The sequence below is a fragment of the Halictus rubicundus genome, chromosome 6 (assembly GCF_050948215.1).
Source record: "Halictus rubicundus isolate RS-2024b chromosome 6, iyHalRubi1_principal, whole genome shotgun sequence".
Taxonomy (NCBI): domain Eukaryota; kingdom Metazoa; phylum Arthropoda; class Insecta; order Hymenoptera; family Halictidae; genus Halictus; species Halictus rubicundus.
Genome location: NC_135154.1, coordinates 13,275,259 through 13,296,956, shown reverse-complemented (window position 1 = coordinate 13,296,956; position 21,698 = coordinate 13,275,259). Strand labels below are relative to the sequence as shown.

Sequence of the window (21,698 nt, the reverse complement as noted above, 5' to 3'; positions counted from 1 at the left end):
TCGATCAAAAAGGATGATTGCCTTCCCCGGCACACTTAAATTTGTCCTTGAAATGCACGAACACGTACGGCGATTGTACGTGACCGTCACAGTTTATTACGCAATACGTTCATCCCGTTAGCAAGTGTCTAATAAATCGCATAAGCACACCGATTATAATCGAATATTTCGTTGACTCACTGGTCTCTGTGTTTTTATGCATCGCGGTGATTCGTTGTGAGAGCAAAGATGACTCAGGATGAGCATGCTTCAAACTGTTAGGTGGTATTCTCGCTAGTTGGATTTTAAAAATCGATTTTTCCTACTGTATTTTTCAAATTTAATAACTATGGATTTAGACGAAATGTTAGTATCTCTTTACGTTCTTACATGCAGATGAATATTGAATATAATTTAATCGAATCATTGCAGTTTTGAAAAAGGACATTTTAAAGGTCAACTTAAGGGTTAAACATTTTATAAAACAAGAAAAAATGTGAATTTTTTCACAACAGATTGATTCGTTATCAAGCCATCGTAAAACATGTCCAAAACAATACTAAACAATGCACTGAAGATTCTACAATAACGTACCAAAAGACAATTTTGATTGCAATCATATCATACTAAAAAAAAATTCCTCAACAACTACCATTTCTCGCGTTAGCGAGCTTTATAGCCTAAACTGCAATTTCATTGTCCTCGAGTTACGTTTTATTTTATCACGTTGTATAACATACGTGTTTAGAAAAGCAAGCGTCATTAATGGTTTTTGCTAGCATTTCTTGCATACAAATGCGCAAAATGGCGGAACGAGGAGTCGTCCGTGACGAGCTACTGTCACTGTTAGTTTGCTTCAATCGAACAGACTGAATTTTTCTTTAGTAGACATACTTCTTCATTTAGTATATTCTTCACTATACATAGGCTTTAGTCGAATTTGTTTGGCTATACATACCCCAAGACTAGATAAGGACCCTCGGGTCGCAAGATGTCCTGAATGCAACCCCTGATCCATGTCATCTACGTCCATCACTGTGTGATTCGAGCCTGTCCTGGATCCTGCGCCGATGATCGGAGTGCTGCAGGCTTCCGACAAGCTGCTTCCATCATCTACAACAACCAGATAAAATGTTCCGAATTAATAATAATCGTTTTCGACTAGATCAATTCCAGTACACAGTTCCTCAGAAGAAGCTCCTGAAGGTTTACTCGCTACAATGCTTCGAAATACTTTTGTTTTTGCAGTCCACTGAGATTTGAAACATTGCATCTAGCTAATTAGCTCTACTTTCTCTCGAGTTTAATTTTTGAATTAACCTGTTAACCGCGGAAGTCGAGTTAACTCGTCATTCTTGTTCCCTACGTCCACTTCTCCCTGGTTTAACCAACTTTTCGGTAACCGTTCATTTTAGCTTCAGCAATAATCTCGTCGTTTTCTTGTTAGTTTCACTGATAATTTCTTCATTTTCTTATTAGCAGATTGCGGATCTTTATGCAAAATGAAAAAGTTCTACCCTAATTAAAGCAGACAGGCAGACATTGCTTTCTACTTTGAATGATTCTACTCGACGCCCGTAGATTGTGACAGAATTTCGTGCAGAATTGAAATGTCCCTCGACTAACAGGTTAAAACTAGGTTAAGCATTTGCAATCTGTTAAACAATCTCATGATACAGTTGATAGTTTCCCGATAAGAAAACCTGAATAGACACCGAAACCAGACCAGTGTGCCCCAATAGATAAGCCCACGACACGTTCAGAATAAAAAGATAATTACAGGTTTGAGTGAACGCAGAATAATTATTCTTCCGAGGGTCAACAAACTAAACGTTCGACCCTGCGTCAGATATACTTAGGGTCTCCTTCGACCCACGCAGATTTCTTTAACCCTGCCATGATTGTGCACCATGATCGCATTTCAAGCTATTCACGTTTTCAATTTTTTCAAGATTATGTTTGAGATAAGCATAAAAGAATGGACACCGACAGACATGTTCTCACATTCTTAAAATCATTTCGATAGTCCAATCGAGGACCACAGCACGATTAACACTAGATCTACGGAAACGCTGAAAGTTCACATTAAAGAAACAGCGAAAATGTATTTCATAATTTGTAACCCGCCATTTTGAAGTGTCTCGTAGTCCTAGTGTTAACTGCGCAAAGTGTGCAAGACTATTCGACGCATAACAATTCCGCTGAAGGAACTGTTATCATCAGGGTCTACCAACTTGCTCCGTTTCCGTTCGCCAAGCTCGCGGCTCTCGATTTCCTGACTGGACGTTTTGGAAATACGTCTGTAAGCGGCGAAGGCCACGAATGTTGCTTCATCTTCTTGGTCCTGCACTTCGGGAACATCTCTTCGAGGGACGCGGACATCGAATTCCCTTCGGAAGCCTGCCTCCAATCGCGATTACTTCCTCCTCCCACTTCGGAAACCACCGACTCGCCCAACACCAGTTTCGAAGAGGATCTTCGATCTTCAAGGTCGATCGCGGAGAATATGCTTTCCTTCAGCTTCCTGAAGTCGCCGAACTTCAGTTGATCGCCGATGTCAATACTGGTGTCCAATGTCGTTAGAAATTCGTTCTTCGTCAACGAGTCGTCGGATCTTGCCCTCTGCAGCTCTATTTGTTCTTTCTCTTCGGGATCGTCGAGCTTTTCCTTCGAGGAGCCAACGTTGTCGAACTCGCGAGCTCGGTTCATCGGGTAACAACAGACGCAGCAGTTCGGTAACCATCTCATGGTTAGGTATCCTGGTGGTACTTTCTTCATGGTATTTCTCTTCAGCTTCTCGCGTTCATAAACATTTGTTTTATTTCCGTGACTACTACGTTTAAATTGTTCGAATTCCTCGGCTAGCGTCGATTAAAATAGAACTTAGATAAGATAATCATTTTGTGACGTTGTCGATGCACTTTGATGCACTTTAATTCCGCATTTTCAATCACACCTCCCGTTTCGGAGGATAGTAGATGCAGGTAATATGGAACTCATTCTCGATAGGGGAGGAACAAACTCTGATGGTGTATACTCATTTCACAAAAGCGATCAATCATTGTTAATAATTGAGCATCGGCCGAACATCTCAATAATCATTATTCGAACATCTGTTTATTAGTTCCTTGGTCCTCACACATAAGTTATATTTAAAAAAAAAACAAATTGTACTAATTTCAGTAATCTTTTGAAATCAGGTGTTCCATATTACCAACCCTAATAGTTACAATTAGACTGCGATCAACTGAAATTGAGTATCGGTGGAATATCTCAATAATCATTATTCGGACATCTATTTATTAATTCCTTGGTCCCCACACATAAGTTATATTAAGAAAAAAAAACAAATTGTACTAATTTCAGTAATCTTTTGAAATCAGGTGTTCCATGTTACCAACCCTAATAGTTACAATTATACTGCGGGTTTTTATGCAAAATAAGAATGTTCCACCCGAATTGAAATAGACAAGTGTTGAGTAGAAAGTTATTCTCTTTCTTAGTAATTGTAATGGGTTAAAAATAATATGACAGTACTTTTTTAAGTAGCAAAATAATTAAAAGAATTTAAGGGTACTGTTATGTTATTTTCAAAATAGTAAAATCGCTACAAAAATGTGTGTTTCACTTGTTCGCTCCTATCACAAATGCACAAAATCCGCAGTCTAATTGAAATTGATCGGAAAATCCGAAAGGTTTTGCGTTGTTTGCCACCGAAGAACGAGCAGACGTTGCCGAAAGTATGCGCACCGAGGAAGAACGTTCTTTACACTGTCGAGTTCGTCTGTGCCACGCCAGTTCATGATAATCTGCCAAGCGGAATGAGGGTTACGATAAAGTTGATTTTGGTTGACCTTCTGTCATCCGGTACTCTTTGTGGGAGGACTTTCATGTTCAAGATTCTGCCGTTGCGGAACTGCGATAAGGGATGATATTGCAGCTATGAATAGAAGTTACAAGGCGATACAAATTATTATTGTTTATATATCTCGGATTGTAGATCGGATTTTATGCATTCACGACGAATATGAACAGGTGAAACTTGACACGGCAAAAAGAACGAAAGTTATTGAGACGACTGAAAAGTAAGAAAAAAATTTTTGTTCGACGAACGTCTGCCATTATAACAATACGTGGTCGTGTTCAGTGTTCAAATTGCTTTCAGTATTCTCATTTTCTCTAGTGATACTTTACTACAAATTTTCGATCAGGATGGATTTACGTCGACAACTTAAAATATTTTGTACAAAATATTTGCGTAGCTACTACGTAGCGTAAATAATGTGCCTCATTGGTTTACGGGATTGTACCGTGCACGCAACTGTCGATCAAGTCGCGATCTGAATTGCAACCTATGCACGCGTCTCAGTTTCTCGAGGAGATAGTCATTCGATTCATTAATGCGTCACCCGTAACGGAACGCAGTATTCGATTCGACACAACATTGTGAAATTTCTTTCCAGTTCCAGCGGACTGAATTGTCATTCTCTTTTCACCCGAGAAATTATCTCTATTTTTACATATCATCGTTCTAAGAACAGAAACTGACCAAGGCATGTGAAGAAATAGCAATTAGATTACACTATTCTAAAAGCTATGTGTAATAAATGGCGACAGTTGCGCAGATCGTTTGGCAAACGAAATCTGCTGAAACGCGGCGTAAAGATAGGTGAAAAATATTTTTCTTTCGAGGTAGTATTGTGCTGCGTAATCATTTTTACAATTACAGAAGATTCCAGTATTGTATTCACGCTTCAGGTGCAATTTCTATGAGCAAGAGTGAGCGAATGTATGTCAAGGTGATCGGTTGTAGGAACTTCCAAAGAGAAAGATGCCTTTCGTAACTCGATTAAGATCGTGTGCTATTGAAATCGAAATACGGTAAAAGGACGAATTTGAGCAGAAATCTTTCGAAATATTAAACGGTACGCGACGGGTCATTAACATCGCCTTATTACTTTCATCGTGAAAGCAACATTATTTCTTTATCTCGCGTGTTACGAGCTGATTAATCATTCTGAGGTTATTTTGCTATTGATGTTCCTTCACTAAGCTAATAAATAACACGATTTACAGTGTATAAAAATCATTCATATGGATCAAAATAAAATGTTGTCTGAAGAACTATTACTAACTAAATAATATCCATCTTGTTATTTTAGTTCACTCTTTTCTCAATAATTTAACAAATAATAACACAACTTTATTATATCATATACGAATTCTATTGTGAATATTAAACTGAAATATAACGTTACCTGAGGAACTATTTTTCAGATCTGTCTTGTTATTTGAGTTCACTGTTTCTTTAGTAATCTAACAAACGTAACCTTATTGTATTTATTGTATAATATACAAACGACTATTTTACATTATAAATGTCAAAATAAGATCACATTTATTTGGGGAACTATTTTTCAGATGTTTTCACAAAATAAAATCTTTTGGAATGATATAGATGATATGATGATTGAAAAGTAGATTTACAAATAACCATCGATTCGACAATGATTAAAGAAAGTGACGCTCTCGCTGCAGCATGATTTCGAATCATTCTCAGGGAAAGGACAAGACAAGTCTTATCAGCATACAATGTAGAAAACTGTTCGAACGCGTAGCCTAACTATATTTTCGCCGGTCACAATGCTTGTTTCTGTTACGGCGTATTAGGTCGATTCACATGAAAGATTCGAATAATGCCAGGCGAGAAACACTTATTTACGAAGTGGTTTCGATCGCATTATTTTTGCAGAGCGAATCAGGAGTTCCACATACCGGTTACTTCCTTTACCAACCGTTAATAATTTATTACTAGACTGCGGAACTTTATGCAAATTCCTATGTTCAAATATTAGTTCATGAAAGTAGAGACAAAGCATGAATTTCCGTTTCCAATTCAGAAGATTTCTTGTGTTTGTATGTGTGGTCTTGCATATAAAGATTCTCGTACACACCACGAATGCATACAGATTTCCACGGTTAACGATTATTTTATTTACAACACAAACGCGTACAAATATTCATGCTCAAAGAGGATTTTATGAAAGCTGAAAAGAAGTACGAATTTCTTTTTCCAGCTAGAAGATTCTTTCTGGTAAAAGTGACATGAAAATAGCATTCACACTCGTTAGTATACAGATGCTTTCGTATTTTAAATTTTTAAAGATTTCTATACTTCAAGATTATTTTATTCGTACCACAAATGCATAAAATTCTTATATACAAATAGGATTTTATGAAATAAAGTAAAATTTCTTTTTCCAGTCAGAAAATTCTATGTGGTAAAAGTCACAGAAAAATAACATTTACTTTGCACGGAAAAGAATATGTCATATTCAATTAAAACAGATGAACAAAATTTTCTAAACCTTATTCTTTTTAAAAAAATTTTTCACCCGTTCGTTTTATTGAAACCCGAAGCGGTTTGAATGAAACGAAAGCCTTGCGAAACGTTTTCAGCATTATACCGACGACGGACTCTCCGTTCGCGTACACATTGAATGCATAAAATCCGCAAACTAATTATTCAGTAACATCAAGACGTTTATTATTAGATAACTACCGAGGGCGGGCAGCGACATCCGAGCGCGCGTCCACGCCTATCGTAATAATTTACATGACATTAGACTAATTAACAGTGTGTATTACAGCGAGTAACAGAATCGGAAAGGAATTGCGTTTGTGGATGGCGTATTTTTAATATGAATAATGCATTGCGGAGGGTTGTCGAACTGAAGTGAGGCTTTAATAACAGTGCTACGGTAAATCCCTGCTCTTTGAACAGTGGCACGAAAAAGGAATGGCGAGGTACCGTACTGCTGAAGTAATTCACGCAACGTTTCTCACTCGTCGCCAATTTTTATTCGAGTGCCTACTCCATATTGTCGTCTGATGTTTAAAACGTTGCTTATTAGATTTTTTTAATATTCCATCAGGAATGAAACACTTTGTAAATATTTTCGTAACACCATCCAGCACGGTAGAATTGGAGTTAGAAGAAAAATGTAAGTGAATTAATAACGTGTTCAAACATATCGATAACAAATCCAGAAATATTCAGATCTGTAGCTTAGAACGCAATGATCAATATTATCATTAAATAATATATTCATATGTAATCGTGAGTCGGTGCAACAGTTTCTTTTTTTTAAAGACAGTTGCTTAATGCTCTAAGCATTGAATCATGTTCTACTTCATTACGGAGAAAGCAAACCCACTGTTTTTCGTTAGTAGAAATCATAATCTCCTATTCAGTGTTGTGATGCATATCGTTGCAATACGGGCCGTTATGCATTTGTGGCTCGTGAAACATTTGAAAGATAAAATAAAATTAAAATTAAAACGATAAAGTGCAACACGACCTAATAGAATTTAGTGCAGTTTTGAATTATTTGTAATCTATTGAAACCATAAATGTGAGAAATGATATTTTATTTAACCTCGATTTTATAAATTTATCTTCAGAACTGAATTCATTCTCTATAACGAATACACGAATTTCAAGTATGAATTGATGCATTTTGAACTATTTCACTTTCTTCGTCTGGTATATAGCTTACAGCATAAACCAGTTGCGTGATACCTAACATTTTAAACACGGGTTTTTGAGAACGTGTCGATGCTGTTAAAGAAATTTTGTTCACAGTTGCATAGCGTTAATTATAATCTGAAGTCTTTCGCGTAATTAGAGTACGTTCACATCTTCGTTCAAGTACATACCGTGTACAGGATTAATCCATAATTTTTATTTTAATATTCACTCTAAAAAGATATGTTTCATATACGATATGTATTGTTTATGACGTATATTGTTTACGCATGCACACAGAACGAGTTCATAACGAGGATAACTTTTCAAACATTAAGTTTATATACGAGAATTATTAAAAAGGGAGTGAATATTTCGGTTGATATTTCTAAATATAGATTTGACCTTTATAATGAATGTGACATTCACGTAAAGTGAATGTGAAATATTCTAGGACAAGCCTATTTTTAGAAATACACAAGACTATACGTGGAATGAAAATTACTATGAGATCTTTATCAGCTAGAACAAGTAAGCAAGTGGTTACATGTTACGATGGTAACGCGTAACAGGTAGGATATAATCTTTTTCGTTTATTTAGAAACATAAACATTCCTATTCGTATTTCTGATTGTCCATTTATTTCATGGTTCCCTTCACAAACTCTCTTGTCTAGGTATCATTAATTGTCAACAAATCTACGAGGATTTATTTTGCAAATTATTTCCTTTGGAAGATCTGTCTCGAGTAATAATCGAATAAAATATTAGAACAAGATGTCACCCTATCATTTGAATACTTTTTTAAAAAAAGCATATTAAATTTCCCAGGGACTCAGAGTATTCCTAACTGTTGCTATATAGGGAATTTTCTCCTGTTTAATAAACTTTTGTTTTTAATGTCGAAGAAAGTCGCGTGTTCGCCTTACTACACTGTACACCTCCTCAATTACTACAGCGAGCAATAACATTTTTTTACGTCTTCCCGTAATTGTTATGTAACGTACGCCCGCTCTCCATACAATCACGCAATCATCTTCGAAATGGAAGTAGCTTCTGGGACAATGCTTTCTCTAAACTATCAGAAACACGTTCCAAGCGAAATTTCTCGCGGTTTCTCCGAAAAAGTTCGCAACATGTTAGGTCACCGTTCGTGGACCGTCGAACGCGCGACAACTGCTAAAAAGTAATTTTCATGAAGCGTTGTCGGTGACGTACGAAACTAGCCACGGCTACGCCAACAAGTAGAACGCGGTTTGTTAATGACCACGTTAAAGCGTTCACTAGAGTGTAACAGGTGTAACCGCTTTATTACAACGAGATTTCCCTTCTTTCTTCGCCCCCACCTATCGCAGACCTTCTCCGCTGTTCCCAGCGCAGGAAAATCGATAAACTGGCGTAGTGTTCGGCGAATGCGTACAGAAGACTCAATTAATGCTGTCCGAACGCACGCAGTAATCGCAAGAATGACATTCGCATCGATTCCAAAAAATATTTCCCTCTCCGACCGGAAAAACCCAACGAAAATCCACTTTTTCAGAAATAATTCTCTCGAGTGATTATCAATTTGTTTCGCAAGCTGCTGCGAAGCGAAACATGTTTCGAGGTTTAATTAAATTAGTGACAAACTCCTGCAATCGACCTTTTATCGACTGCGTGAACTATTTAATTGTTACGCGCGGGTTGCAGTGCGAGACAGCTTTTTCGTCACTGTGTGTGCTCGCTCGCGTAAAATATTTGCTTTGCGTAATTGTCAGTCGATAGTCGTTCGTGTTTGGCAAAAGCGAAAAGAAAAGCAAAAATGAGTCGGTAAATCATTTTCGTTCGTCCCCTACTCTTCGTAATTGATCAAGACAATTTTTATTTTGCACGAAGATAGTTTATCCGACGATAAATATAGTCTAGTAATAAATAATTCTCTGTCTGCGATTCGTTTCTAGCTCCAGGAGTAAAAACTCTCGATTCAGACCACCTCTTCGTTCACTGTTATGGATAATACGATTATAAAATATTCTTAAAGAAGCCGCGTTCCCTCAACGATTACTGCTCCTCAAAGCCTAATCAATTCAGAATACTCGCCAGCTTTACGCGGCAGAGATTTTCACAACACTTTTCTTGTCGGTGGCTCTCTTAATTGCTTAGGCGACTACGTACTCAACAAACAAGAATCGCTTGATGATATACCAGCTGTTTGCGACCAGCTAACCGTGTAGTTTCAAAACCAAAAATGGACATTCCAGAAAATTCTTCTACTACGTTTGTACCGCTACCATTCCGTAAATCTTTTCCACGAGTGTACATTCAGTTACGTTCGACGTAATGGCTTTCCTTATTATGCAAAAATCTACATCAAGTTCTGCTTAACAGATTATCTACCGGTGATCATTTCATAATTTTTGAAAGTCTATATAGTCCGTGGCTGAGGATGTTTTAACAGATCCTTCAATTGCTATAGTAATCTCAATTGTAGACCAACAAGTCAGCCCCTATCTAAAAGATGATTTTTAGCATTCCTTCTGGTGCAGTACAATTTTAGTAAGACGTCTTTCAAGATGAGCATTAAAGAATTGATTCTAGCTAACAACAAGTTGTAACTAACAAGAACAACGAGTGAACTTACCGGAGGTGAGAGACATGGCTTGCTGCCTCCTGGACCTGGAGTTGTCCCGTTTTCCAGCAGAAGATTGCGAGCCCGAGATCTGCAGACCAGGTGCACTGACTGCTCGTTTAGGACCGCCAATTGCCCCGGCCACATTACTGTTCCTGGCGAACCCAGGTGGACGGTACCTGGCCGACTTGACACCAGAATGTTGTGGCAGGAAGTAGTACACGCTGTGCGCCTTGTGCATGTTAGAGGATGCCTGCGAGGCGGCCGCAGTTAGGCCAGCAGGGGTTGTAGAGGCTGGCAAACGTGGCAAGGAGTTGGTAGCAGCCGTGATCGCTGACTGCATGCCACGGGGCAACGTGGTTGCACGGGATTCGCCATTGTACTCGAGTTCATCCTCGGTATCTTCATCTCCAGCAGATGTACCTGAAGATGCAACAACACACCCAGTTATGAGACAGAGTAGTAACTCACCCTTACAAATTCGTATACCCTAAAATGTTATCTCGACCGATTCTCTCAACTGCAATGCTCTTCGACCTTGCAAATGTTTTGGGCCATCCCATAAGCAATGTCGTTTTTTAATCTATTTGTCAATATTTTGTAATATCCTTGGTAGAACTATGGCTTACCAGATTCCGCCCTGGTGTTTGCATCAGGAACAGAAGACCTCCTCCTGTTGCTCCAGATCCTTTCCTCGACAGATCCTCCGCAGCCACTGGCAGCCCCAGCAGTGCCACCGCCAATGGACCCGCAACTCCTAACTCTGTCCAACTGTTCTCTAGAGAAGCTCTTCGGGTTGAACAGCAAATCCCCAGCACTGCGACGTTTAGCTGCCATAGCCAAGGCGTTGGCGCTGGTGTTGGTGCCAACGCTGACGTCTCCGGAACAAGCCAGCAAGCTGAGTTTCGTCCTGGAGTCAGCTGCCATCAACGCTGACTCGAAGCTGCCACGCCAGGAGAACCTTTCGTAATCACTGGCTTCCCTCTCTTCGCCTTCCTGGCCCGTCGATGCTACCGGGTGGTTGTTGATCAACAGTAGAGGATCGTGGGACTTGGATCTCGGGAGTTGTAAATGGGTCGGAGGTGGTGCGTTGGTAGAGTCCGAGGTGGAGTCATCGTCTTCGGTGGTGGACGCTGAAGACGGGGTACGATGATGTTGGGAGTACCTTCTCCAGCTGGTGGAGTGATGCTGAACGGCTGGACCACCTTCGGAGACCTCGTGCATCAGTGCTACCAGTCGACTGCCAATGTGATGCATCACTTTAGCGATCAACGGTGGGCTGCTGTGGGGCGTGGAATTGGCGTCGGAACTGACACCGTCGCCGGCCATCTTCGTGAAGCTCTGGACCAGTTTCTGGTAAACGAAGGCGGTGTCCCGGCCCAGGTAGTGAGGCTGCATCGATGCAATTACCGACGCCTTGTCGTCCTTCTCTTTGTCCGAGAGGCAATTATTCGACGTCGTGTCGAATTTGCTGATAATCTGCTGGCAGCTCTGAGAGATCTGCTCCTGCAATGCGGACCGGCGACCGCCAGCCGCCCCTTCCAGATCCGAGCTTGTGTAATCGGAGCTGTCGTACGAATCGGACCAGGTGTCCTCAGAGCTCAGGTACTCGACGATTTCTCGAACCTGGTCGTCTCGTATCCCCGGCACCGTTTTCATCAGTCTGGTCAACTCGTTCTCAAAGTACACCAACTGCGGCGGTTTGGTTCTGGTCTGCGAGGAACATAGTCTAGCCTTGGACGAGTAGCCTGATAGTCTAGGACTGGGTGCTGGCGAGGCACCGCTCGAGTTAGCAGCGTTCGTGTTCGGACCGTTCGAGTTCGCGACCATGGTCTTGAAGAACTGCCGCATCTTCGACATCATTAGGTTCGTTTCCTCGTCGCTGGACCAGTTGTTGAAGCTGTCCTTGCGCGACAGAGAGGCATTCGGCAGATGAGGTAACGTACTGTGACTTAGAAGATGGTCCATCTTGTTCCCACCGCTCTTCTCTGCCGTCGAACTCCTTTCAGCGGACGTTTGGTTCCCATCGTTCTCCCTCTTCTCCTTGTTGCCGTCTTTCGACTCTTGGCTGACCTCAGCATTGGCCTGAGTATCGTCCGGTAGCTTTTGGTGCTGCAGAAGATCGTCGCAGCTGCCAACAAAGCCCGAGTCCCTCGACTGCTGTTTGGATCTTTGATTGTAGCTCGATAGCTCCCCTGAACTCATCTGGATAGTCCTCGAAGAGTCTAACAGCGACGCGCATGCGGCCAAAGCGTTGGGGGCCGCCGTTGGCGAAGACGAAGAGGACAACGTGTTCTCCGGCTGAGGGGTCTTCGCTCGCTCCGAGTCCTCCGAGTGGTTCGCTTCGGCCTCGTTCTCCAACACCACTTCACCGACCACAACCATCTCCCTATTAGGCTCCGGAGTCTTGTTCCTATCGTCGGGTACCCGAGGACTTTGCGTGCCCATGTTCCTCGGCTTCTTCTTCTTCCGTTTCACAGTGTCGAATTGCCCATCCGTACCAAACGCAGCTGTCTGTCCATCGTCAGCGCCGTCCGTCTCGGTAGACGAACCTTCCGATTGACTCTCCTGCGCGTCCTGACTCAGACTCAGATCTTGCAGAGAGTTCTGCGAGCTCAGATTCTGCGAGCTTTGCGCGAGCGCCAGCAGATTGTCTAACGAGGAACTATGCGACCTACCGGTGCCTCTGGCACGGACCAGTTTCTTCCGCCTTTGTGCTTCCGGGCTAGGTCTGCCCTCTGAATCGCTGCCAACGGATCCGTCCGAGTCGCGTCTGTCTTGATCGAACCCAAGAAACTCCGACAAGTAGTACTTCTCCAGCCTCGAAGAATTAAGGAATCCCTCCCCGGATGTTGATCTCTCTTGACCCTGTCCGGTACCGGAAGCCTCGTCCTGCCCCAAAGACTCCAGACCCTCGGAATAAATAGAAGACGTCTCCGACAGACTGTCGACCTCGCGAGAGCCCATGCTCGAGTTGTTTCCATCTCCACCGAGACCGAAGAAGAAGTACTTTTCCAGTTCCGAGGCCGACTGTGGTCTCTGCTTCTTCGACGGACTACCAGTTGCCAAACTGGGCTCTGTCTCGCTCTCCTCGCAGGACTCTTCGACGATAGTGTGCAACGTGAAATCAATGGCCTGCCTGTGGTAGCCCCTGAGCTCTTCCTCCCGGTCTCCAAGGTTATTCGCTTCATCTTCAGAGCTTTCTTCCGTGGCTGTAGTGGCTCCAGGTTCGTCCTCGTCGTGCGACACCTCCTCCACCCAGGAATCGTCATCCGCCAATCCATCCTCCAAGATGACGACCCCACCACCAGCCGAATTCTCGTCGCTGGATTGCGAAAAGGCACGTGGCCGCGCGTTCTCCCGGTGCTCGTTCACCGGCCGCTCCCGCGGCACGCTTTCCTCGTTGTTCTCGAGCCTCCCGGCGATTTTTCCTGGGTTTTTCACCGACACGTCATCGCTTTCACTGGCACTGCCGACGCTGAGCCCGCTGTCCGCTTCAAGCTCCGCGTGGCCGGTCGTCGTAGCGGCAGCCAAACGTTTCACCATCAGCGGACGCCTCGGTCCCTGACCATTCTTGCGGTGAGGCTGCTCGTTGACGGCCTCCAGCGCCAGCTGGAAGTAACCAGCGAGGCCCTGGCCGGCCGTCCTCACCTCGTCAGGCTGCAACAGGGTCGTGGTATCCGACGTGATCACGCTGACTGGCTGGTACGAGGCCTCCTGGGTGATCATCACGAGGCTCCGGTATCGGTTGCCGCCGCCGTTCGTCCCGACACTGTCGCACTGAACCGCGGGGGGAAAGCGCTGTTGCGAGTCTCTAACCACGGGATCCTTCGCCGCAGCAACACCAGGGAATCCATTCTCCTTCCGAGCAGACGGGCGTCGCTCAACTGAGCAAAAATGTGCCGGTATCCCCTCTGCGGTGATGGTGTCGGTGCTGCCACCAGCTTCCGAATCTCCGTCGACCTCTCCTACCACCTGGCCAACGGTGGAACTCTCACTTCTCACCGACGCGCGCGAGCTACCATCCCTACCGTCGTTATTGCCTTCCCAACCTCCGACAGCATCCCCTACCACCTGGCCGTCGTCGGAACTCTCACCTCGTACGCCGTTGGTCCCGTTACCACCTTCCCAACCTCCTCCGCCGGCGCCCCCTGCCACCTGGTCAACAGTGGAACTGGTGGAACGATCACCTCTCACCGCGTCTCTGTCTCCAGCAGTCGAAGGATTCTCGACCTCGGTATCAGCCTGGAGTTCAACCTCCTTACGAGCAGACGGGTGTCGCTCGACTGAACGAAACAGCGTCGATATCCCCTCCTCGGCGCCTCTACCACCTTCGCAATCTCCGCTAGCCTCCCGTACCACCTGCCCATCGCAGGAACGTTCACCTCTCACCGTGTTCAAGCCGCCGTCATGCGCGCCGCCCGCTGCGCCCACGCTATCATCATCCCCGCACCTCAGCACCGCCCCGATTCGGTTGTTGGTCATGTCTGCCACAGCGCAGCCTGCCGTGGCCAGCTCCATTCGGCGATCTGCCCCTGCTAGCTCATTGTCTCCCATTTCATCCTGCATCTCCACCAGCCCAGTCTCATTATCCTCTATCGTTGAATCGATTGTCGCGGGGTTCGCTACACCCCCGCTGCCAAGACCCTCCAATGGTTGCTCCACGATTTTCTCATGCTGATTACCCCATATCGATCGTCTCGCTGCTTTAGGAATGGACTCTGACTCCACGGCCTTGAAACCTCTCGCAACGTCCAGTCTCGAGTTCGATCGATCCGGGAGGCCATCGTCATCATCAATGACCGGCGTAACCTCGTATTCGTGCAGCTCGTCGCTGCTTACCTCACTGCCGGTCGCGTTTGTATCGTTGCTCGTGAAGCTTTCGGACCCTGAACTGGCGGTTACCGTAATCTTCAAGTTGCCATCGGTCAGTGTGCTGTGCCCCACGTTACCGACCGCGTCGTCGATAATGGCCATCGATGACGCGGCCGAGTTATCGACGGAAGCTCGACCATTCTCGCTCGGTCGATCGAAATTTACGTTTTCTGATATCCGAGGGAGACCATTGTGGGCTTCAACATTGTTTTCGGATAACGGGGTCTCCAAAGAGTCAGGGATAATGTTGGAATCGCAGATACTAGATGAAGGTTCAAACTGATTCTCCGAGTCCGAGAGCTGATCGGTTTCTGAATTGTCGACTCCGTCTAGCGTTACCATATTTTCGCTGATGTCCGTAGACTCTATGCTGTCCGGATCCAATGTTTTCACAGATTTCAGCTCGATGTGACTTTCTGAACAGTCGTTGTCGCTTGCGATATACATTTCCTCGGGCAACGCGCGGTGATGCAGTAGCACGGCTGCCTTCTTATTGTTGCACCCCTTAGAACGACCCTCTATTCCAGGGATAGTACTCTTCTTCTTTTGCGAGGTCGGTTTTTTCGAATCCGATCTACTTCCCGAATTCTCCTCGCTGCTGCTTTCAAATTTCCTTTCGTTCGTACCGTCGAAGGTCGAGTCCTCGCTGAAGAACCTCACGTATTGGAGAACGACCGGCTCCTCTTCCGGCAACGACGTCACTCTCTTCGACGCGACACCGTCTTGGGCGGACCCGGAGGAGTCCGCGTCCTCGTCTTCGTTGTCCTCGATGTCGTTGTCGCTGGTCAAGGAGTCGTCGTTCACTACAAACACCTTCGAGAACCTGTGCGAGGATGAATCGTCCTCCAGGTCGCTGCTGTCCGCGGATGATCTTCCGGATGAGCTGCCAGAGTCGTCGCTTTCGAACATCCTTTGCTCCCTCCTATCCTCGAAGGAGACGCTTTCCGTGTCCTGTTGGGAGTCCTCCTCGCGATCCTTCGTTTTGCTCGTTTGCTCATCGTCTTGTTGGCTCTGCTCGGCGACCGGCTGGTTTCGTTTCGCTCGAATCTTCGCTGATGACTGTTCGGTCACCTTGGACTCGTTCCCAGGATTTTGCAAGAGGTCCACGGGCTTGGGTGCGGCAACGGCGTTGTCTTTCTCGTCTTGGTCGAGTTGCAGGTTGCACAGTCGTTGCTGAAGAGACTCGGCTGTCGTAGGAATGGACGACGAACCGTATAGTCTCGGCGCTAACAACTGATCGGGTCTGAAGGTGCAGGTCGCTGGGTCGAAAGCACCTGTCAGTGGGTCGAGCCTGGCCCCGTGCAGGGGTTGATTGAAACGAGGATGCCAGGCGAACCAGGGCGCGGCTGGGTCCCCTCGCAACCTCAGGGTTCCTGGCTCGGTGTCGCTGCCACGACTTATCATCGAGGACGCGGCGACCGCGAAGTCTCCGGTCCAGAGGGCAGCTGGCACCGGGACCGGATACGGAACCGGAACGGGTATCGGGACCGGCACCGGAAGCACGTTCGCACCTCGTGAACCTCCGCAAGCCTATCGAGGGAAAATAAATGGTCTGAATGGGCCTAAATCGCCTAAGGTAGCCGGAAGCGTCCGTTGTCGAAGGGTCAAGCGGACGTCGCTAGGTAGCTTCCACTGAAAGATGCTATTCTAACCGGACTACATTGGCAAGACGGATATCCTGCAAGGAACCTGGCAACTTACCTGGCAAGAAGCGGTGGATCCTCTACCGGGACAGCAGCTCCAATCGCCTGTGGCGTTGGCGGTGTCCGTGGCGACGTTGCTCTGTCCGACAGTGACCGGCAAGGTGCCGGTCGGGACCGGCAACGTGCCGCACTCGAAGTAGTCCCAATCCCAATCCTCGCTAGACTTTGTAGATCCAGCACCACGAGCCAAACCGTTCAGGAAAGAGGAGCTGGAGCAGCTGCTGTCCGCGTCGTCCTCTTCGCGGCCAGAAGAAGAGTCCGAGCTGATGAAGACCAGCCGCCTGTAGTCGATCACAGGCTGATCCTGACCCTGACCGTTCCCGGTCGGGCTCCGTTGTCTACCACCACGGCCAATCACGTGCAACGTCTGGAAACCCTGGAGCTCCTCCGCGCAACAGATCCTCGCATGCGATCGTCCTCTTCGTCGCGAACCTGTTGAATGCAAACGGTTCCCCGAGCGGGTTAGACAGTTGCCTCTCTTCTTTCCAACGCGATCGATAAGATCGTTGGAAAAGAACGGTTCTCGAGTATCAACGATCAACTTATCGCGGGATTATCGGTATCGATACAGATGTTATCGCTGAAGCGATAGCACGCTCGACGATCGCGATTCCTACGGCCGAGCCGAGAGTCGATAGTGGCGCAGCAGAATTGTTGTTGAAAGGAATTAATTATATTAGGTTGTCCCGGATGTTTCGGTTTCAATTTTTGGGTCCGATGCCGATTCTGACTGGTTTTGTAAATTGGCAAATGGTACGGGTAAATAAGAAGCAGGAGTTGAATGAGACTGATAAAATTTTCAATTGGTTCTGATGTCACTGTAATTTCTTGACTGTTAACGTTTCTGTTTCTAAGAAAAGATTTACGAATTACGTGAGGGACGAGCAGCTACGATCGCGTTCAATGAAATTTGCAGGGGAGTTGCAGCAGTAAAGGTGCCTCTACCTGAAACAGGTAATAGAAGTAGTGCGCATGCCCAGGTAAGAAGCAAGGGAATGGGGGCTACCTGCGCTCTTTCTCTGTTTGGACACCTTTCTCTTTCTAATGACGGAACAGCTAGCCTAACAAGAGCTCTCATGCTCGACGGCGACCGCTGCGCGCCGAGTCAATCCATTCGACATTGACAACTCGTAAATTTGGAGCACCCTTTGTTGCTCGAACGTTTATTACTGCATTGCGTCACTCGAAATATTTTAAACCTTTTCGAGCTCTTCGCAGGAAGTCGTGAAAATTAAACTTGAATGGAGCGGTGACACTGTTCGCGAGATTGCAGAAAGTCGTCCATCGCGATGGCGCCTATTTGTTGCGATTGTGTCGCCGCGAGATTTCGAAATAACCATTTCGATAGACAAAAGAGATTTTACACCCTTTACGATAGAACCATGTCATTTTTTGTACTATTATTTTCTTCAAGTAATTAATATGCATTGTAATTTTTAACGTATCTACTTAAGGTACATTTCAGTTTCGTATTGTTATGATGCGTCATATTTTGTACGATGTATAGATACGACTCGATTAATGAGTAATCAAATTTCGGCTCCTATCTACCGGCGACTATTTCATAATTTTTAAAAATCTATGCTTCAAAATCTTCATGAGTCACCAAGTCCCCCACAGTAGCGTAATCTAATCGTGAGATTATTGTTTAGAAAAGATTTTAAGCTTCGTTTTGGTACAGACACAAGTTTCAGTTGAAGCCATTCATAACATTGAAATATTATCAAAATAATTTCAAGAATATGTCATGTTGGCTGTTATCTTATATCATAAATGTTTAAAAAAGTACTTAATACTCAACTTATCTTTTACAGCCTGTAACGGACAATATTCAACAGATAGTTTTTTCATGTCTCAAGAATTACGCTACTTAAAGGGTTTACTATACAATACAGTTTGCACCGAATGAGAACCTCTTCGAGTGTTCGCCCAACCCTAAAGCCATTTTACTATCACCAGTTTCCGGTATACCTATATATCGCACTGTAGTGTAGGAGGATAGTTTTTGCGAAATAATCGTCTAATCGAAATCACGAATGAATGAAATTATCTCAACAAATTGTTGCGTTAGTACAATAAAAAGGATTAAAAGAATCATCATTACGATAAACTTTAACTTTTATTTTATCCAATGAATTACTTCGATTCTGTGCTACTTTCATGTTTATTGATGTGGTAGCTCCCGTGTTAATCAACTGGGCGAATAAAGAACCATATAAATAAAAAAGTCAAAGGATATTCTGTTGAATAATGCATGAACAAATGCGACCGGTATATGCATGTATATGTCCAAGAGATAGGGAGGAGTAAGTAAAATGGTAGCACATGTCACTATCCATGACACACATACGAGCTTTAAGAGTAGGGGTTGCACTAATCGATATCAGGAAGGTCTCCTAGGACTCCTAAAAAAAAAAAAATCCTACCTCATCATTTCCACAGAAATCAAATGTCATAGAATCACTAAGCCTCGTACTTAATACATTTATGGCGATAACAATTTTATCGATTCTAAAAAGTTGAAGCTGTTATATAAAGTGTTTGCGGAGCGATCTTCAATAGTGGATTTGGCACGCAAAAAAATAAAAAGAAATCGCGTAAACGTATGTCTAATGTGACCTTGTTCCCCAGTTACAGACATTTTTGTGTCGCACCAGTCGTTCACCTGTACTCGCAGAAGTGGAAACCTTCGTCTCACAATAACTGGCAAAGCCGGAACATATTGGAAATTGCAAAAAAGTTCAACTTCAGACAGTTCAATAAAGCCTAGCGTTTATTTGCATGTACGTTTTCTTATCCTGGTGTGCCGAATTTACCGCTATCATAAAGCAAAGAATACTTAATTTTCAATCACTTACCAACTCTCAATAACACCTTATTTTTCTCCAAGTCAAAAATCAATGGGACAAATACATAAGCCTAATTCCTTCTTTGAACATGAGAACTGAATGACAAATTTAGTTAATTTACATTTCTCATTTTTGAAGCCACAACTATATCAAAATCAACAGAGTACGCGTATAATTATTCGGAAATGAATTATTAAAAAAAATGTATCTTCTGCTTACTTTTTCTTTTATCGACAATCTTCTCACCGTGACAAGATCTAGTCGTTCATCCAACGCGCACAAAAACAGATAGAAAAGCAAATAAAATTAAAATTGGCATCGTAAAAATTCTAATTTCACTGAATTCACATTTTAACAGTACTTTCGTTGTTTCTGCTGTCAGTTTTACGCGGCTCGGGTTCGCACACGGCTTCCACGCTGGGGAATCGTAATCCGAGACAATTTGTTGGTTTCGTGACTAATTTTGTAGTGCTATTCGTTCGGTTTATTCAAACAATGCACGCAGTCACGAGCACGGGTCACGCGGCGCGAGCAACAGGAAGAGTTTCAGCGCGTGTTGTGCCTGGTTTTCACACTCCGGTGAATTACCTGGTCAATGGCACGGGCCATCGTTTGGCCAGGTGTATGACTCGGGGGGAGGGGAGGGGGGGTTGGTCTGTGAATGGTAGTGTTCGCGTTCGGACACCGGATCCGAGTTTACGACATCCCGTGAACAGGAGCAGAACAGAGAGAAAACGTGCGAGAGGAAGCGAGAAGGACCGAGGAAAGATGCAGGAGGAGAACAAAGGAAACAGGGGCGAGGAGATAAGGGACGAGAAAAGATGGACGAAGAGGTGAGGAGCGTGGGGAACGCGGAGGGAGAGAAAGAGAGAGAGAGAGAGAGAGAGAGAGATCAAGGAAAGATGGAAAAGAACAAAGGAAACAATAGGAAAGAGAGGAAACGGTGATACGAGAAAAAACATGACAGAAAGATGCCGGAGAAGAACAAAGGATGTAGTGTTGAACGACTGGGAAAGATGGACGAACAGAAGGGAGGAAAAGAGATAGATGAAAAAAGCGGGAAGAACAAAGAAGATGATAGGAAAAAAAAGAGGAAATGAAAGAAGATGCGGGAAAAGATCGTCAAGTCTATGTTGGAGGTTTTTGATGAAAGACGAGAAAAGTTGAACGAACGAAAGGGGAAAAGAAGCATCGAGAAAATGCAGAGAAGAAGGATAAAGGAAACGGGGAAAAATAGAAGAAGAAAAGGAAGAGAGAAAGATGAAGACACAGATGGTTCGGAGAAGGAAGAGAGGAGGATGTAGATGGGAGAGATTACTGGAAACAAAAGGGGCGAGGGGAAGCACAAAAGGAATGAGAGGAAACGGTGCAAGATGAAACGGAAAGAGAGAAGAGATAAGAGGAGGTGGAGAATTCTTTTTTTCTGCAAGTGTGTGATAATCCCTTAAACGGAGTCAGTGGGAAAGCGTGCATTACCGAAGTCGAATGGTTAAAGGTTGAGTAACCTACTACGTGTGCGACACTTCTCGCCGGTGTGGAGATGTAAATGACCGTTTAAGGTGTTCGCGAGCACCTGAGCTAAATTTAGCGACGCATTTGTAGTCCACGGTGAAACACTATTTCGAATGGAAATATCTACTGGCGCGAACTAAAAATCGACGAGATTAAAATGAATTCGTACTCTGCCTGTTCCCCTTTCAAAATTTTCTTCGGTCAGCGCTCCCCTCGATCGAATCAAAGTCTGTTATTAAAATCTGCACGTGTAACTTTTAATTGTAAAACGTTGGATTGAGGATGGAGAAACTGAAATGTTAAGGTCTCTCGGATCTCCTTAGCAACTGCCAGATAGTGGCTACGCGTTGGGAAACTATGATTTATAGATATAAATAGAGAAACAGCACGAGTGACTTTGGAGTTCGTGCGAAACATGGCGATGGTTGTTAGTGTGTTAAACTCTGACGTTTCCGAACTATCTCTTAGATATTTTCAAATTTGCCAATGTTCGTAACCATGGCATTTTATTCAGCTTGCGAAGATACTGTTAATGAAATAACATTAGAACCGTGACATAAAACTTTTACGTATTTTTCAATAAAATTTTACACACACATAAACCCGTTTCATAACAGCTCGTTAAACGTCCAACGGGCAGCGAAA

At 44.2% G+C, this 21,698-nt stretch overlaps 1 protein-coding gene across 1 annotated transcript in view; it reads right to left on the bottom strand.

Moving 5' to 3' along the window:
- The window catches only part of LOC143355304 (uncharacterized), a 54,797-nt gene that overhangs the window by 8,412 nt on the left and 24,687 nt on the right, over window positions 1–21,698 (bottom strand). The window contains exons 10-13 of the mRNA XM_076790026.1: window positions 16,691–17,124; window positions 10,744–16,519; window positions 10,127–10,537; window positions 938–1,092 (exon numbers count right to left, since the gene is read on the bottom strand). Coding sequence (XP_076646141.1) covers window positions 938–1,092; window positions 10,127–10,537; window positions 10,744–16,519; window positions 16,691–17,124 — 6,776 coding nt within the window. The remainder of the gene's footprint in view (window positions 1–937; window positions 1,093–10,126; window positions 10,538–10,743; window positions 16,520–16,690; window positions 17,125–21,698) is intronic.